Raw genomic sequence first — 16438 nt, forward strand, 5'->3', positions numbered from 1 at the left:
AAAACGATTTTTTGATATCTTAATCTACTACAGTGTTGGGAAACGATTGAGTATATGTTAACAGGGAAGGCAGACTAAAAAGTAAGACAACAAATATCTCGCGACTGATACATTTGAGCCAAGGAACTTCGAGCTCTGAACTGAATTCGATATATTATGATTATCTTACCTCATGAGAATCCTTGCTGTTACAATCCATGCCTCAACAATGGAAAGTGTCTTCTGGGATACACTGACAAGAAGTATGTATGCGAGTGTCCACCGGGATTTACAGGAGAAAACTGCGAAAACGGTAAGGACAGGCTAATGTCATCATCTTTTTTGCTGCTTTCCTAGGAACGACGTACTTATACGTTTAAGTGTGGCAGCTATTAAGTTGAAGAAGGAAAGAGAAGGTTCTGCGAAAGCAGAAGTGATTTTAAAAATGGACTTTCATGTTCAAGTGCAAAAGCAGTTGTGTTCCTCGCTTTTAGCCGTATTGGAAATTCAATAGCATGAGTTCATTTCGACCTTCGCTTTTTTGGCCAAAGGTTGGTCAGAAGTATCAGTCCTATATAAAATAGGATGGTATTTCTTTCGCTGTTATAGCCACATTCAAATTCAAAGTCATTGAGGCGCCTTTCAAACAGTCATCATAGTTGATGATAGTGAACAAAGATCAAAGTGAATTGCTCGATGATTTTTATCAAACTTTAAAACTTTGAGTACCTGTATTCTTTTCTCATTAAGATGTCGATGAATGCAACACCGGGAGCCATGATTGCAATGAAAATGCAACTTGTACAAATACGGTTGGAAACTTCAACTGCACATGCAATCCAGGCTTTACTGGAGATGGACGGTCATGTTCAGGTACAATAGTGGTAGTGTCGCTTACTTTCAAGTTATTCGCATTGGAACTGATATCACTAGTTCATTTTGAGCTGAGCCTTTGTTCTTGTCAATTTTTACATGAAACTGGATGGTCTTTTTTTGGTCGTGGTCATTCATTCCCCGTTCAAACGGTCATCATAGTCAATGATAGTCAAGAACGAAAGTCAAAGTGTTTAATGGATAATTTTTATGAGAGTTTGAAATTGTTAACTGAGTACCAGTATCCTTTCTTGCTATTTAGATGTCGATGAATGCAGCATCGGGATCCATGATTGCAGTGAAAATGCAACTTGTACAAATACGGCTGGAAACTTCAACTGCACATGCAAGCCAGGCTTTACTGGAGATGGACGGTCATGCACAGGTACAATAGCTAAGTGTTACGTTTATTCGTATTGCCAGGAAATAACTCTGGTTCATTTTGAGCTGCGAATTTTTTAGCATACTATTCGTCAGAAGCATAAACTCTCATATAAAATATGAGAATATTTTTTTTGTAGTTGGCCACATTCGTAAGTCAAGGCCTTGTTCAAACAGTCATGCTTGTTCAGTGATGATGGTGAACGAAGATCAACTGTTGGATGATTTTTATCAAAAGGCTTTAAAAGTCGTTAATTGAGTACCTGTATCCTTTCTTGGTATTCAGATGCCGATGAATGCAGCACCGGGATTCATGATTGCAATGAAAATGCAACTTGTGCAAATACGGCTGGAAACTTCAACTGCACGTGCAAGCCAGGCTTTACTGGAGATGGACGGTCATGTTCAGGTACAATAACATTTAGTGGTCCTTGCTTTTATCCGTATTGGAAATATCAATAGTTCGTTTAGAGCTGAGCCATTATTTTTTATCAGAAACAAAAGGGGTGGACTGTAGTAAGACAATTCAAAGGATTCAAAATAAGGCATCGTGTACTGTGACAAGTTTTCCAGAGACCGATACAACACGGGCTTGTCGTAGACCACTCTTGTCGCCGTGTCTGATTTAAGCTTTGTTAACCCCTCCCACAAGCTAGTGTGAGGTATGGGTGTATCCATGAGATGAGGTAGCAAGCTGCTTTTTAATGCAAGAATAAATGTTCTTCAAAAAAGGAATGCAAACCAGTTTCTGAGGTCAATCAAGGTTTATATAATAAGCTCAATAATGCACGCATTGGTTTCTCACCTTATGATCTATTAGAGGACAAACGCAAAGCTGACGTCATCATCAAAACTTTAATTCTTTATTTTATAAAACAAATATTTCACAAATCGAAAGGGGTTCAGTGTTTTCTGTACTGTTATCGATAACGATATTCGTCATCACGGTGGTCAAAATGTTGTGGACTCACGAGGTGCAGCCAACGCCGAACCGCTTTCGATTTGTTTTTTTACCACAATATTCAATGCCAAAGAAAGTGTTTCTTTCAGAGGGAGACCAAACTCATGATACAAAGAAAGAGCAAGCGTTGTCTATAACTTTCTCGCAATATGATTTGTTTATTTCCCAAAATGAGGGTTCCTGATTGGCTATTACTTTGCATGACAAATTGACAAGAGCATGACGCGGCAGGGTTGTCCAGACTCTTACCGACAACGGCCAATTAGCCAATCAGATTGCGAGATTACAAGCAATTGTGGTAAAAATTATATTTTTTGCCGTGCGTATGTTTAGTGATAGATCATAGATGGCGTCAAAATGTGGAAAGAACATCAGTGACACACTCGGCTGCACTTTTTTGTTCTTACCAGATTTTGATGTCGTCTGTGATCTATTAATAGCGAGCTTACGCAACAGGACGGCTGGAAGACTCAGGACGGCAGAATGGCGAAAAACTGTCGCGCGAGATTGTGCATTCCCAATCTTACGCGACATTTTTTCGTCATTCTGCCGTCCTGAGTCTTCCAGACGTCCTGTTGCGTAAGCTCGCTAATACTGAACAGACGCACGGCAACATGGAATCTATTTGTTAAATAGACCCATGCCTCTCATGAGCTCGGCCGCTGGACAATCAACTGCCAACGGCGCAGTTTGCTAATGGTAAGTTCCCACTGAGTCCCTGGTAGCTGAAGTCCTTTGTGGGGGCAAACTAACAAAATCGTAATTTCGATATAAAGTGCAAAACTAGCTGTTAGCGCCCACCGTAAAAAGACTTTAACTACTCAGGAATCACTAGGAATCAACCATTAGGAAAATGGCAATTCGGGAAACTTAATGCAACTTGTGCGGCCTGTTTGGAGCGAAATCACAAGGAGTTAAAGTGCTACTATGTTCAAAAAATTACTTCCTTTTTTTTTTCACATTTTAAAAGTGCGTTTGCTTAACACCTGACTGGCAAAATTTTGAGCTTTGAATTTTTATCCAAAGGCTCTTTACTTTGAGTGAAAGTTTTGGATTTCAAGGTCCCTCATTACTCACGTTCAAAATTCTGACTGATTGGACCTCAGACGGTTGAATCTAGGGAAAAGTGACGTCATTTACTCACAACTTTAAAATTTTAACGTGTAAATGCAGCTTCTTGTGTACGCAAAACACGAGTTCAAAAGTCTGAAAGCCCAAAACTCCCGTGCTGCATATTAATTTCGCGGCGTACGCACGCATTGCATTCTTAAAGTAGTCAGCCTATGACGTAATTTTCTCCTCGATCCAGCTCTCTCAAGAACTTAAGTCAGTAATAGCTGACCATTAAAAAGGAAAATTATAGTTTTAAAAAAACAGGGGTCTTTTTTCAAATCAAGGCTTAAAACTTTGGTTGGTTAGTGTTTAGCTAACATAGTTCTGAAATCCGGAATCCGTCATATTCTTTTCGATCCAGCTCTCTCGAGATTCTAAAGTTAGTAATGGGGGACCATTAAGTAAGAAAATTCCAGTTAAAATAAACATGTCTTTTTGAAATCAAGGCTTAAACTTGAGTCAATTAGTGGTAAGTTAACATAATTTTGAAATCCAAAGGAAAAAAAAGAATTGATTTTTTGGCCATGGCAGCACTTTAACGCAAAATATATGTCAACGGCAAATCCTAATCTTTTAGGTCAGGACTGCTTTAAGGCGAAAAACTCATACATTTTAAAGCAAGCTAACAATGTTCATCGTACGTGACACTGACGCCATTTACTGGTCAGTAAATGAAACGAAAAACATCACATCTGGGGTTCTTCCCGAAACGAATGAAACACTTTCGAAATCGTGCTAAAGCTAAAAATAAAAACTTTTAAAAATAGTTTATTTCTAAGAGCAAACTTAACTTGTGGGAAAAAACGTTTTCATGTTATCCTGGCTATTTAATATTGTATGGATAATGCCCCAGCGATACAGCCACATTCTTTTATTCATCAAGGTTGAACCAGCAAATTGATTCACTTAAACAAATTATCAAGACCTGCACTGATGCCATTAACAGATTAACAAGTAACACGATAAAATAAGGCCTAGTATCTTCCTGAAATCGTACCTATAGTGAAAAGTAACCTTTTTTTTTTTGAAAACAAAAAAGTTTCTTCGCGCAAATTGAAGATGGGGAATATCATCCTGTTTATTTAATATTGTGCGGAGGTTTAAAATAATGAGACATTTCTTTTACTTATCAATTGAAGATTGTACCGGCAAAATGAATTACTTCACAAAATATCAAGACCTGCCAATACATCAGACACATGCAGCCCGGGATGTTGAAGTGTTCACTGTTGATGGAAGTTTGTTTATGGCCTTCGCTACGTATTATGATTCTTTCATCTACAAACTGAACGAAACAGCTGGAATTTTTACCCATCACCAGACCATAGACACCATTGAAGCATACGACATCGAATACTTTATGATCGCTGATAAACATTACATTGCTATCGCCAATCATTGGCATGAACGTATTTACAATCTGAATTCTTCTGTTTTCCAGTGGAATGGACACAGTTTCGAGCTTTGGCAGAACATTTCAACAATCGGAGCAACCAGTTTTAACTTCTTTAAAATACATTCGGAACTGTTCCTTGCAGTCACGAATTCTTTCGATGGAAGTTCTTTCCGTATAAACTCATTCATCTACAAGTGGGAGGACAATAAGTTTGAGGAGTTTCAGGAAATAAGAACACGTGGAGCGTGTGCAAGTACAGTGTTAACAATACACAACGAAACATTTATTGTTTTTGCAAACTGGCACGGTCCGGATTCTTCCCATTCTTCAGACGTGATGAAATGGTCGGGGAAGAAATTTATCGACCCGAAATTCCCTCAGAAATTTGGCCACGTAGCCTTGGATCTCAACTCCTTCACAATCAACAATACTGTATTCCTTGCATTTGCGACAGAGTCTTCTGGAATTGTGATTTACAAGTGGGACGGTGAAAAGTTTGTTAATGTGAGTCAAACTTTTTTAAAACCATGTGACTCTTGTAGCGTGCATACGTTTACGATGTGTGGTCAAACGTTCCTGTGCGCGACCGGTATGTCATGGAGTGAGTTGGTTTTGTATGTGCACTCGGAATCTAAGTTTATGGCAATGTATCAAGACATTAAGAACAAGTATTTTCCAAGAAGTGTGACGTCATTCGAACATAAAGGTCACACTTACCTAGCAGTAGCGAACTTCTGGCACAACGGCATCGTGTATAAGTCAGATTTAAAGTGGTTCTAAGATAACTAAATGTAAAAGGGCTTTGGAGTGGAACTTGTCAAAGATTTATCAAATAGGACGACTAAACTTCATATGAACTAAATTACAGGTTCGTCAGTCATGAAAATCAACTGATAATTTGAAGCTGCTTTTTGTGGCCTCAACACTTGGCCTTTAATTACAAACGCGGACTCACACAAATAATTTCATTTGAAGGATTTCTTAATCTAGATCAGGTAAATTGGCTTATTTTAAGTTGTTACCTTTGTAGTTTTTTCTTCGTTGAACAATTTTTTTCTGAGAAATGGTATCATAACCAACTTATAAGTTCTTTCAAGTGGTCAGTCTGCGTTCAGGTTAGGTTTGGTTGCTCCCCCCTGAAATATTAACTTCGGCTCGTTTGTGTGTGAAGAAAGTCAAGGCTTTTTTTAAGTGGAGATCTTTTTACTTGCGATAATGATAATTTTATCGGGTTTTTTTGGTTATTTTGACCTATCGCAATGCCTGAGATTGAAATATTCTTAAGCTTGATTTCTATTTATGAACAATCGCTTTGACGTTTTTGCTTAATTCCTCCAACACTATAATTAAACAAATAATCACCGTTCACATGCATGGTTCACTTTAATTGAACCCGTCATCGGGTGGAGTAATTTAAACAAGCATGAAGTATCACACACTACGTATCAGCTCTCATGATAGGTTTTAATATTACGATTAATGATGTTAACGAGTAAAATCCAAGGTTATGTCCTTGGGTATGTCCGGTTGTGTTGTTTATATAAATGTGCGTAAAAGAGCAAAGAGATCACGACTACTAGAATAACACAATTTGAGAAGAAGGATCAGTTCCATTTCGAAACTTTTCCATATCTTCTCTTTTCTCTTCCAAAAGAGGAACTGTATACAAAATGCATTTGCAATTGATCAAAATGAACGCAATGGCGTTCTGAGTTATGTCAAAAGAATGTGTTAGATGCTTGACACAGAAAAATACAGCACACATGTTTTATCTTTTGACAGAATGTTAGTTTGATAGTTCTTAGCCATTTCTTTCAAACCCAATAGCCCAATTTCGATATATTAAAATTCAGTTTTAGACAAAAGGCATCACGAAACTCATACAAATCCTTCTTTTTGTTCCCCAGAACCGCAATATAACGAAAACAAAACAAGGGAGTACCCCAGCTAATATTCTAGGCGGGACTTCCACCTGCGACTTCAAGATTTCAATTCAGACACATCAGCCAGTCATAAACGAGGCCTCCGGCATAAGCTCATGGCTAAGAACACGTTTCGATAGAGTGTGTAATTGCTAAGATACTAGAGTTTGCGAAATACTCCGGTGATCTTCAACAATTACAGGGGTAGCTCACTTGGTGTGAGGTAATAGACAAATCGAACTCCACTGCTAGGAGATATGTACACCAAATTTAATCAAAGTTCAAAATCTCAGTTACCTTGAGTTACAAAGTAACGACAATTTGTAGAATCGACGATAATTTTACGATGTACAGCAGTAGTAGTACAAGAAGATTGGTAGCGATCAGTAGTGAAAGTAGCAGAACAGTAGTAGCGGTGGTAGTAATGGTGATAGGTTCTAATTCGGTCGACGACTCACGCCAAAAGATAGCTTGATAGGATATCCATTGATAGATTATAGCAACTAGTAGATTCTACGATCGCCGAACAATAATAGCTGAATATACCTTAAGAGTGCGCAATTTTATAATAATGCCTTAAGTGAATAAAACTAAGGAGTTGTCTAAAAACGTGCACTCTACAGTTTTCTAAACTCCCTCACGGAACATTTAGAAGCTATCGATAAGCATGAAACCGCAAATTCCTGAGGAAATTGTAATATTGAAGCACATTTACCCTTTAAAATACTATTTGTAATCACTAGAAAATTCGTGAGAAAAACAAAAATAGAAAAGTATGCGTTTCAAAACTAACATATAGATATGTACTGACTGCTAGTCGAGAAACACAAAAATGGAAAAATAGGCGTTTCCAAACTAACATGTAGATATGTACCAATTGCTCGTCGTAATTATAAGATAGCACGCGTAAAAGCAGTAACATTGCAAAATAGTCAATAATAATTATGTATGGGGAACGACAACAGGTTGCAAAACCCGTTAAAAAAAACACCTTTTCTAGCTTTCAATACCCACTGGATCTAGAACTTCAAACCTTTCCCACTTCCCCCCTCCCTCTCCCCTTTTCAAGGTTAATTGTTCAAGTTTCCAGTAATTTTTTGTTCTGCTAACAAAAATTGATAAGGGCGGAGGGGGGTGCAGTGTGCGAGGAAAATTAGGTAAGTCAATAACGTACCAAGAAGGTGAAGTGCGTCTGTTAATTTTGAAACCTGTTGTTGCATAGGATCCTCAGTTGTGCACCACTTATTAATAATATTGTATGATATTGAAAATTGTATACTGACCATTTTAAGGACGGTGCCTACCATTGTTATTGTGCATACATTCCGCGCATCTTGAGATACTCGGGTTTCCTATCGGTGATGCTCACTAATACAGGTATGTTTTTGCGCGATTTAAAACTATCCGGAGAAAGTAAATCTTAGTAAGTACTCTTGGTATCCAAAAGGAAAATTGGGGGGTAACCATGCATTTTATGGAGATAATTAAGCTTCAGTTTGAGAAGTTATTTCATGAATTATCTTTGAAAAATGCGTGGTTACCCCCAATTTTCTTTTTGGATTTCTATAACACTTGTTAAGATCTACATTTCCTATATAATCATAAACGTGGGCAAAAGTATCTTTGAATTAGTAGGCACCGTCCTTAAACATACTTATTACGAAAACACGACAAAAGTGTTATTAAAAATTAGGTATGGCGTTTTTGTTAACTGCTATGAGTCATTCTTTGTTTCTAGTGAGAAATAAACAAGTAAATAAAACGAGTTATAAAGTATCTTTTGTTGTTGTTTTTCTTTTACCTGTGAATGTGTAGTAACCTTGATTTCATGCAATACTTCCTCCGTCGACAACTGCAGAGTTTTTTTCCTCCATAGTCCTCTTTATGTATGTACATCTTCCGTTCGAGGGTTTTGTTTTACTTGACTGTCAGAGTGACTTGCATAATTTTCCACTGCAGAGACCATAAAGTGCCCGGTTCTAGTGAGGGATTATGTCGCCCTTTGAGCAAATAAAAATTACGGCGGTAAAGCTGAGCAGGTACAGAACACAGGTCAAAGGTCATCGTTTTACCAATGCAGAAACAACCCTAACCGTTTACAAATGTTAACATTTGCCCCAAAAACTTTTGTTTAGGACTAATTAGGCCTAAGGTTAGCTTTAATGGTTGCTTAGGATACGTTGTCTTGGCAAAATAATGACTTGCGACCTGGACCTGTGACCTGTGTTTTGTACCTGCCAGGTAACACTTTCTAGGGGATAATTCTTACGTGACGTCAAGGCGATGTTGGTGTCCCAGACTACTCTAGGAACTGAGTTGGAGAGGTCTTTCCATTCGACCAGAATGGTACAGAAATATCCCGGAAACAAATTTTGAGAATTTGGGTATATCTCGTGAAGTGGTCCAAAAGATTCCGGAATTCAGGAACAACTACAGCACGCGACTAACCGGAAAATGCTGTCCCATTTGCCAGATGAAATTACCGAAATTTTAACTGAAAAGCGCTTCGAGTCTTTTGGAAACGTTTTCTCGTGTTTCGAGATTTTCGAAAATTTAAGGTAGCTCCGAATCGTCTCGCTATTTCTCTGATTTCACGCGATTTCAGTGGTTTCCTTGGTTCCTTTGTTTCTACTATTTGTGGCAATATCAATCAGTATCTCTCCATATTTCCAATACGCTTTTATTTTCTCACAATGAGCCTGGGCTTCCTGCAATGAGTTTAGATTCCCAGAAGCAGGTCAATTCTTAAAATTTGTCAATAATTCATAACACGAACCGAGATTATTAATACCGTTTAAGTAATTTAATATAAAATAATTATATACACTTCCAATTAGTATAATATTCAGCTTTTCAGGTACTGACGTAAAACCCGCTTTGTACACTTTTTACTTTCCTTTCTAGTCTGCTACACGGCCGTTTTTAGTGTCGTCACGCAACGCTCCTCCCCACTAACTCCTCATTAGCGAGGAGGAGCGTCGCGTGACGACACTAAAAACGGCTGTGTGGCAGATTATTTCCTGTCTTGTTTTTGGTCAGAACAGAGATCGACGTCAGTACCAAAAAAAAAATCTAACTTCTTCAAATTCACTGTGTGTGGCGTACCTTCCAAGAGAAAGTAAAAGGTTTTCATTCCTCAGTGTTATCGACAGCCTTTTCTGTTAAGTCAGACAGAAATCAGAAAACTGATGTCTCATATAAATTAAGCCTGGTTCACACTGCTACATAAGCATAAGCATAACGAAGTTCACACTTGTTGCATAAGCATAAAAGAAGTGACATAAGCAAGCGCAGTTAGCTCCAGAAAAAGAAAATTCACAGGAGAATGAGACGAGCCACGTTCCAAAATGGCGGACGGCCTTGTGCTTATGTTAATGTTGCACCGCTTTACACAATTATTAATGTGACATAGAAGCATAAGCATAAGCAAAAGAAATTGGAAACGATTCTTTTTTCTTATGCTTATGTTATTCCCGGTTTACACAGCTGATGTTTATGCTTATGTCACATTGTGAACCAGGCTTTAGTAATACGTACACATTAACCTGGTTTTCAAGTGACGTCATCGCCGCAATGTCGGTGGACGAAAACAAAAGATCTGTCATTAGTTCCTTTTGTTCTTCCACCAGCAATTGTACATTGCAGCATTGTTATCTGTGTCTCTAGAGATTGGTTGCAAACCACCAATACACGGTCACTTTCGTCTTCTCAAAGATGCGTCCTTTTATGAACGAGACAAGTGACAATAATAGTGGCTGGGTATTCTAGAATGCGAGAGAGATTTTCTGATGTGTCCCTTAGCCTGGTATTTCTTTTGTCCTTCTATGACCACATAGAAAGAAAACAATACGCATACTAGCAAAAGCACCTTGACGCGATATGAACATAGTAAGTAGACGCGACACGAACTTAGCAGTCGTTTCGCACAACTTTCAGAGATATTGTAAAATTTCAGGAGGTCAAACCAAGACTTTTACACTCGTTAATTTAAACAGAAACGTTCAATTTCGCGGAAACTAGACTCACATTTGCTGGTCATAATCTACACGGGCAACAAAGTTCTCTTTACTTACGCTCACTATTTGGGCGCTTTAGCACGATGATGGTAGTGCCGAAGAAAACTGACGTCACTTTGAAATTAAACATCTGCGCCTCCGTGGCAGTCCATCTTGGTCGCACTTTACAATGTTGGTAGCAACGCTGTTTAAGAAAATGTTGACGTCGCCAAATCGTTACATTTAGCAATTTCAAGTAACTTGTTGTTTTGCGCAAGACGAGACGATGTGAAAAGCGTGCCGCACGTGTGCAGGTGCGCACGTGGAGAACGATTTTTTTTTTAAAAATTCTTTACCAATAAATCCTTTGGTGTGCCTTTTCAGTCGACGTTGCTGAGGCGTTCTGTCACTGGGTACAGAAACAATTTAATATTCTTTAATTGGGAATCTTGGCGTCTGGAGCAGACTTGTGTCAGAACGTGTAGCATGCATGTTTGATGACGTCTGTTCAACATTTTTTGTGGGAAGAATGTTTTGATTTCGATCGAACATTTTGTCCAACATACAACAAATGTTGAAGCGTGTAAAGCGTGTAGCCACCCTTTCAACAATGTCGTATTGCAAATACCAATCAGAGTCTCCAAAACACAAACAAGACATACGCCATCATAAGGTTGCGCGACTTAAGTGATGTGTTTCCAACAATGTTATATACGTATCCAACATTGTTAGAAGCGTTCTTATAACAATGTTGGGACGTGGTCTTCCAACAATGTTACAACGTGTAGCCGGAGCTTTAAGTCCTTATTTAGCGATTATGAAGTTCATAGATGGTTTTCACGTGACGTCATCGACACTATGTTGGTGGACAAAAACAAAAGATCTCTCATTGGCTTCTTTTGTTCGTCCACCAGCATTTGTACATTACACTATTGTCATCTGAGCGTCAAGAGATTGGTTAAAAACCACCTATGGGACGTTTTCAACCAACCTCTAGGAACACCAATAGCAATAGACGTACGACTTCCGATGGACAAACAAAAGAAGCTAACGAGAGATCTTCTGTTTTCGTCAACCAACATGGCGGCGATGACGTCACGTGAAAACCTATTCGTTTGGTGCCTGCTTGCTACAACAGTAGTTTTACCAGAATCTAGTTCTACTATGTTTCAAAACTGTCAACAACTTTCTATATTTCAAGATGCATCTACAGGGTCTACGTCTATTCTAATGAAGATGGTATTGTCTCGTATGTAATGTCTTGTTCTAAGTGTATCTAAAGACACAAACTTCGGGCAACCAAACCCAAGGCTCTTTACTTTGTTGGGTCTCTTGAAGTAATCACTATCGCGATCGCATGACAGTCTCCAAATTTTATTCTGCCGCACACCAATTTCGTCATCTTGATCAATAAGAACAAAGTCAACTCGTTGCTGAAATGGCCACGGGAGAATGGCATCATATTCGCCTTTCATTATAACCACGTATAGTGAAAGATGAGTTCCTTTTCCTTGCCCGAGACCATTCAAGAAAGCTTCTGCCCGCAACTTGTAACCATACTGTCCAGTGTAAAATGGTGGGCTACAGAATTTTTCTTTTTCCTTCTTGGTGGCAGACTGTTGAAACAGTTGCAAATAGCTAGAGATTTTCCACAAAAATTTGCCATTTGTGCAAACATATTCTTGCCTCTGTTCAAGTTCTCTTATTCTCAGATGGGCCAGATCCAAGTGAATCTGCATATTCTCTTGGACATGTTTGTCCATCTCGTTTCTCCTTCCCTGATTAAAACCATTTAGCAAAATTAAAACAAGAAGATACGATGAATAGGAGAAAAACAACTATTAGCCCAAGTTTGAATAATCGTTTTTACAAATCAGGGTTGTTCAAAAGGTGGATAACGCTATCCACCGGATAAATCGCTATCCAGCGGATAGAGCTCGGTTTTCAAATGATTGTCGTTAAACCAAAACCAAAGTAATTACTTTGGCCAATCAAAAAGAACGGAGACAATCCAGTAAACCAATCAAACATCGAAGTAATTACACGTAACCGACACAAGGCGCGGGAAAATGTGCACGCGCGAGCCAAAACTGGTTTTTGTTTTCACTTCTGATTGGTTGAAAAAGTGGCGCGAGAACTTTGAACCAATCACTGAGTGAAGTAATGCAAAACCAAAGTAATTCTCTAATTACTTTCGACACTCAATTGAAAACCGCTCTAAACACTAGCAAAACCAATTGAGTTATCCAGTGGATAGCGCTATCCACCCTTCGAACAACTGGGGCCGCAGCAGGGGTCCATTTCTCGAAAGTCCAGAAACTTTTCGGGCCTTTTTCGGGTGTCAGAATTCCCTCTGTATCTCAAGAATGGGTAGAATTTAAGACGTCAAACTTCACAGTTATTCTGCTTCTTGTTGTCTTGCAAACAACTTTAAAAGATCGGCGTTCCAAAACTAGCGGATGACAGTTTTCACAAATGGCTTTGCAGGCTCGAAAAGTTTTCGGGTCTTTTGACATCTTTTGAGAAACGACCCCCTGGTCATTTTCAGGCCCCAGTTGTTCAAATGCCGGATAACTTTACCCGGTGGATAGAGAGAGTTTCAAATCGAGTGTCCTACAACCAAAACCAAAGTAATTACTTTGGCCAATTAAAAAGGACGGAGACAATCCAGTAAACCAATCAAAACTCGAAGTAATTATTCGTAGCCGACACAAAGTGCGGGAAAATGTGCACGCGCGAGCCACGATTGGTTTTGGTTTCACTTCTGATTGGTTGAAAAAGTGGCGCGAGAACTTTCAACCAATCACTGAGTGAAGTAATCCAGTACTCCACGTTAAACGTGGGCCAAGATTTCTTACACACCGCTTTAACTAAGTGTTCTTAATGTGTGCATATTCACAATACGAGGGCAAATGCTGAAATCTTTGCAGAGGTTGAAACTGAAGGACAGTTACTTATTCACCGGATAAAGTTCTCCACGTAAATTGGCTAGATTGACAACACTTGGTGAAACCAATTTCTCACCTTAAATTTACACCCCATATCAGTGTACTGACATGGTACAATTGCTAAAGGGCAATCCCCATCAACATCCACATGTGCTGACATCTACAAAATAAAAAGCTAAAGAAACTGACGCAAACCGGAAATGAAGACCAGATCAGAACCCCAGAAAAAGGGTAGAGACTACGTTCTAGTCGTATCATGGGTCTATAGCACCAGTTAACAGATAAATCAGAGAGCGTTATCAAAATCAATAATTATTGAATAGTCTCCTGGAAAATGGTTTTGAACAATAGTTTCAAACTACTTGAGCCAGGAACAGCAAGAGCACAGCGAGGGCTACAGGCAACGTAATGGTTGGCGAATCCAAAAAGAACAAAACCGTAGAATTTGGTGATTACCTGATCTCTTGGAATATCTGTTCTTCCGCAATTGTTGATGCACTTAATTGGAACTCGTCTACAGTTCTCAAGATGGTTCTGGAAAAATTAATAACTTTTTGGATCTTTGTTTATTATTTATTTTTTACTTTATTATATTTTTATTAAATATTACTATAATTAATGTAATTGGTTACTATCTACAATACAAAACATAAGCACAAACAAACAAACTGAGAGAAGAAAAGGAAAGAAAGAAAAAGAAACAAAGGTTAAGGATAACAAATCATTTCCCATTTTTTACATTGATTTAAAGTTTGCTCTCTGCGTAAATGTTTGAAAAATTAATAACAGTTGCTTCAATTTTGACTAAAATGGCCATGAATATCCATTGCATGTCATAAGTTTATGAATTCAAATAATTTATATATATCCTGCAAGACATTTCGCCACGGACTCTAAAAACACTTTTTTACAAAATAGCACTGTTGCTTTGTTTTAGCCAAAGGTGATTTCCTACAGGAAAGTGCAACATAACCTGATGAAACAACACGAGGCACGACATCGTAATATTAAGGATGAAATTAAAAAAAATACATGGCAAAACCAAAACAGCAAAAATAAAAATATATACTGCATGCTTCTCTGCATTTGGTGCAAATTTACAATTATTTGCCATTCAGCTAAATATGTTTGCAATTTGCAAATGTTGTGAAATCTAAAAACGGCCACTGAAGAAGTCCTTTTTTTTTTCTTTTAAAACATATTTTACCAATGGGCTGTGAGAAACATGCTTGTTAAAACTTTCAAATCAAAGTCCCTTTGCTAGACTGAAGATAAACAATAATGTTGCTAGTTAAGAAGCTCCACTATAGAAAAGAGAGAATTAGGTGAGTATTATGTATCAACAAGGATAGAGAAACAACCAATCACTTTTCTTTGTTGCAATTAAGGATTGAAATGCACCACTCACTACATTCAATCTTATTGACGTCATGGCCTATGTGAGAGATAACCAATGCAGTTTCTACTGCCCAATCACTTAAACAAATCAAAAGTGGTTCAGCATTGCCTGTAATCTTATCAACAACGATATTTATCATCACACTGGTCAAAATGTTGCGGACTCACGAGGTGCAGCTGAGTGAGTCCACAACAAATTTTGACCAATGTTATGACGAGTATAGTTGTCGATAAGAGTACAGACCCAACGCTGAACCACTTTCCATTTGTTTTTTATCACAATATTCAATGCCAATAATGTTGCTAGTTAAGAAGCTCCACTATAGAAAAGAGAGAATTAGGTGAGTATTATGTATCAACAAGGATAGAGAAACAACCAATCACTTTTCTTTGTTGCAATTAAGGATTGAAATGCACCACTCACTACATTCAATCTTATTGACGTCATGGCCTATGTGAGAGATAACCAATGCAGTTTCTACTGCCCAATCACTTAAACAAATCAAAAGTGGTTCAGCATTGCCTGTAATCTTATCAACAACGATATTTATCATCACACTGGTCAAAATGTTGCGGACTCACGAGGTTCAGCTGAGTGAGTCCACAACAAATTTTGACCAATGTTATGACGAGTATAGTTGTCGATAAGAGTACAGACCCAACGCTGAACCACTTTCCATTTGTTTTTTATCACAATATTCAATGCCAAAAAAGTGTTTATTTCAGAGCGTGACCTAAATCATGACACCAAGAAAGAGCAAGCATTGTCTATAACTTTCTCACAATATGATTAATTTATTTCCCAAAATGGGTGTTCCTGATTGGCTATTACATTGCGTGACAAATTGACATGAGCAACGTTGTGTAGACTCTTATCAACAACAGCAAATTACCCAATCAGATTGCAGGATTACAAGCAATCATTGTGGTAAAAAATATTATTGTCTAAAATCAAAGTACCCGGCTTGAACTCAAATTTAAAAAAAATAAATAAATAAATAAAAAAAATAAAATAATAATAATAATAATAATAATAATAGTAATAATAATAATAATAATAATAATACTTTATACATGCAAGACTTGACTTGCCAAAACAATCAATGTCTGTCGAGGTATGTTGTTCCTGAGTGCTACTACAATGATCATTAGGAGTCTGAACAGCATGGTAGTTTAACACTTACAGGTAGATTAAGGGGATCTGCCGTCCAATTACACTGGTTACCACTGTTGTAACACTTCACCGTTAAAGAGAGAACTGTTCTTTTACACGCTCTGTCCGGGTACACCTACAAAGAAAATGTTTTGCACTCAACCCTAGCTAGTGCAGGAGACAGATTCCAAGCTCAAACTGAATGGCTATTACAAAAATTAACGTTGGCCACAACTGCTGAATTTCAGAAACGTCTTGTTGTTTCAAGCGCTTCAAAGATCAAGAAATTACTTCTCTCTTTTCTTCATATATTTCAAAC

General features: G+C 38.0%; 3 protein-coding genes across 3 annotated transcripts in view; 2 read left to right on the plus strand and 1 right to left on the minus strand.

The window, feature by feature from the left end:
• The first annotated feature begins 753 nt into the window (after positions 1–753).
• Positions 754–4513, plus strand: LOC138057452 (uncharacterized). Its single transcript, XM_068903473.1, has 4 exons — positions 754–852; positions 1115–1237; positions 1520–1642; positions 4447–4513. The coding sequence occupies exons 1-4, from the start codon at positions 757–759 to the stop codon at positions 4462–4464; spliced, it is 360 nt and encodes a 119-aa protein (XP_068759574.1). The 5' UTR covers positions 754–756; the 3' UTR covers positions 4465–4513.
• Positions 4514–4553: 40 nt separating this feature from the next.
• LOC138055943 (thrombospondin-type laminin G domain and EAR repeat-containing protein-like) lies at positions 4554–5483 on the plus strand. Its single transcript, XM_068901803.1, has one exon. It carries the CDS (start codon positions 4554–4556, stop codon positions 5481–5483), a length of 930 nt encoding a protein of 309 aa, XP_068757904.1.
• A 3808-nt stretch (positions 5484–9291) lies between these two features.
• The window catches only part of LOC138057180 (TNF receptor-associated factor 4-like), a 19371-nt gene continuing 12224 nt past the window's right edge, over positions 9292–16438 (minus strand). The window contains exons 4-7 of the mRNA XM_068903245.1: positions 16151–16255; positions 14025–14102; positions 13645–13728; positions 9292–12398 (exon numbers count right to left, since the gene is read on the minus strand). Coding sequence (XP_068759346.1) covers positions 11817–12398; positions 13645–13728; positions 14025–14102; positions 16151–16255 — 849 coding nt within the window. The 3' untranslated portion in view covers positions 9292–11816. The remainder of the gene's footprint in view (positions 12399–13644; positions 13729–14024; positions 14103–16150; positions 16256–16438) is intronic.

The sequence above is a fragment of the Montipora capricornis genome, chromosome 7 (genome assembly GCF_036669925.1).
Source record: "Montipora capricornis isolate CH-2021 chromosome 7, ASM3666992v2, whole genome shotgun sequence".
In the NCBI taxonomy this organism is placed as follows: Eukaryota; Metazoa; Cnidaria; class Anthozoa; order Scleractinia; family Acroporidae; genus Montipora; species Montipora capricornis.

Excerpts from the sequence above, each read along its gene's own strand:
- LOC138057452 (XM_068903473.1), top strand. The coding sequence starts at position 757 with ATGATTGCAATGAAAATGCAACTTGTACAAATACGGTTGGAAACTTCA. Across the intron at positions 853-1,114 it reads AGATGGACGGTCATGTTCAG|ATGTCGATGAATGCAGCATC; the intron begins GTACAATAGTGG and ends CTTGCTATTTAG. Across the intron at positions 1,238-1,519 it reads AGATGGACGGTCATGCACAG|ATGCCGATGAATGCAGCACC; the intron begins GTACAATAGCTA and ends CTTGGTATTCAG.
- LOC138055943 (XM_068901803.1), top strand. The coding sequence starts at position 4,554 with ATGGCCTTCGCTACGTATTATGATTCTTTCATCTACAAACTGAACGAA.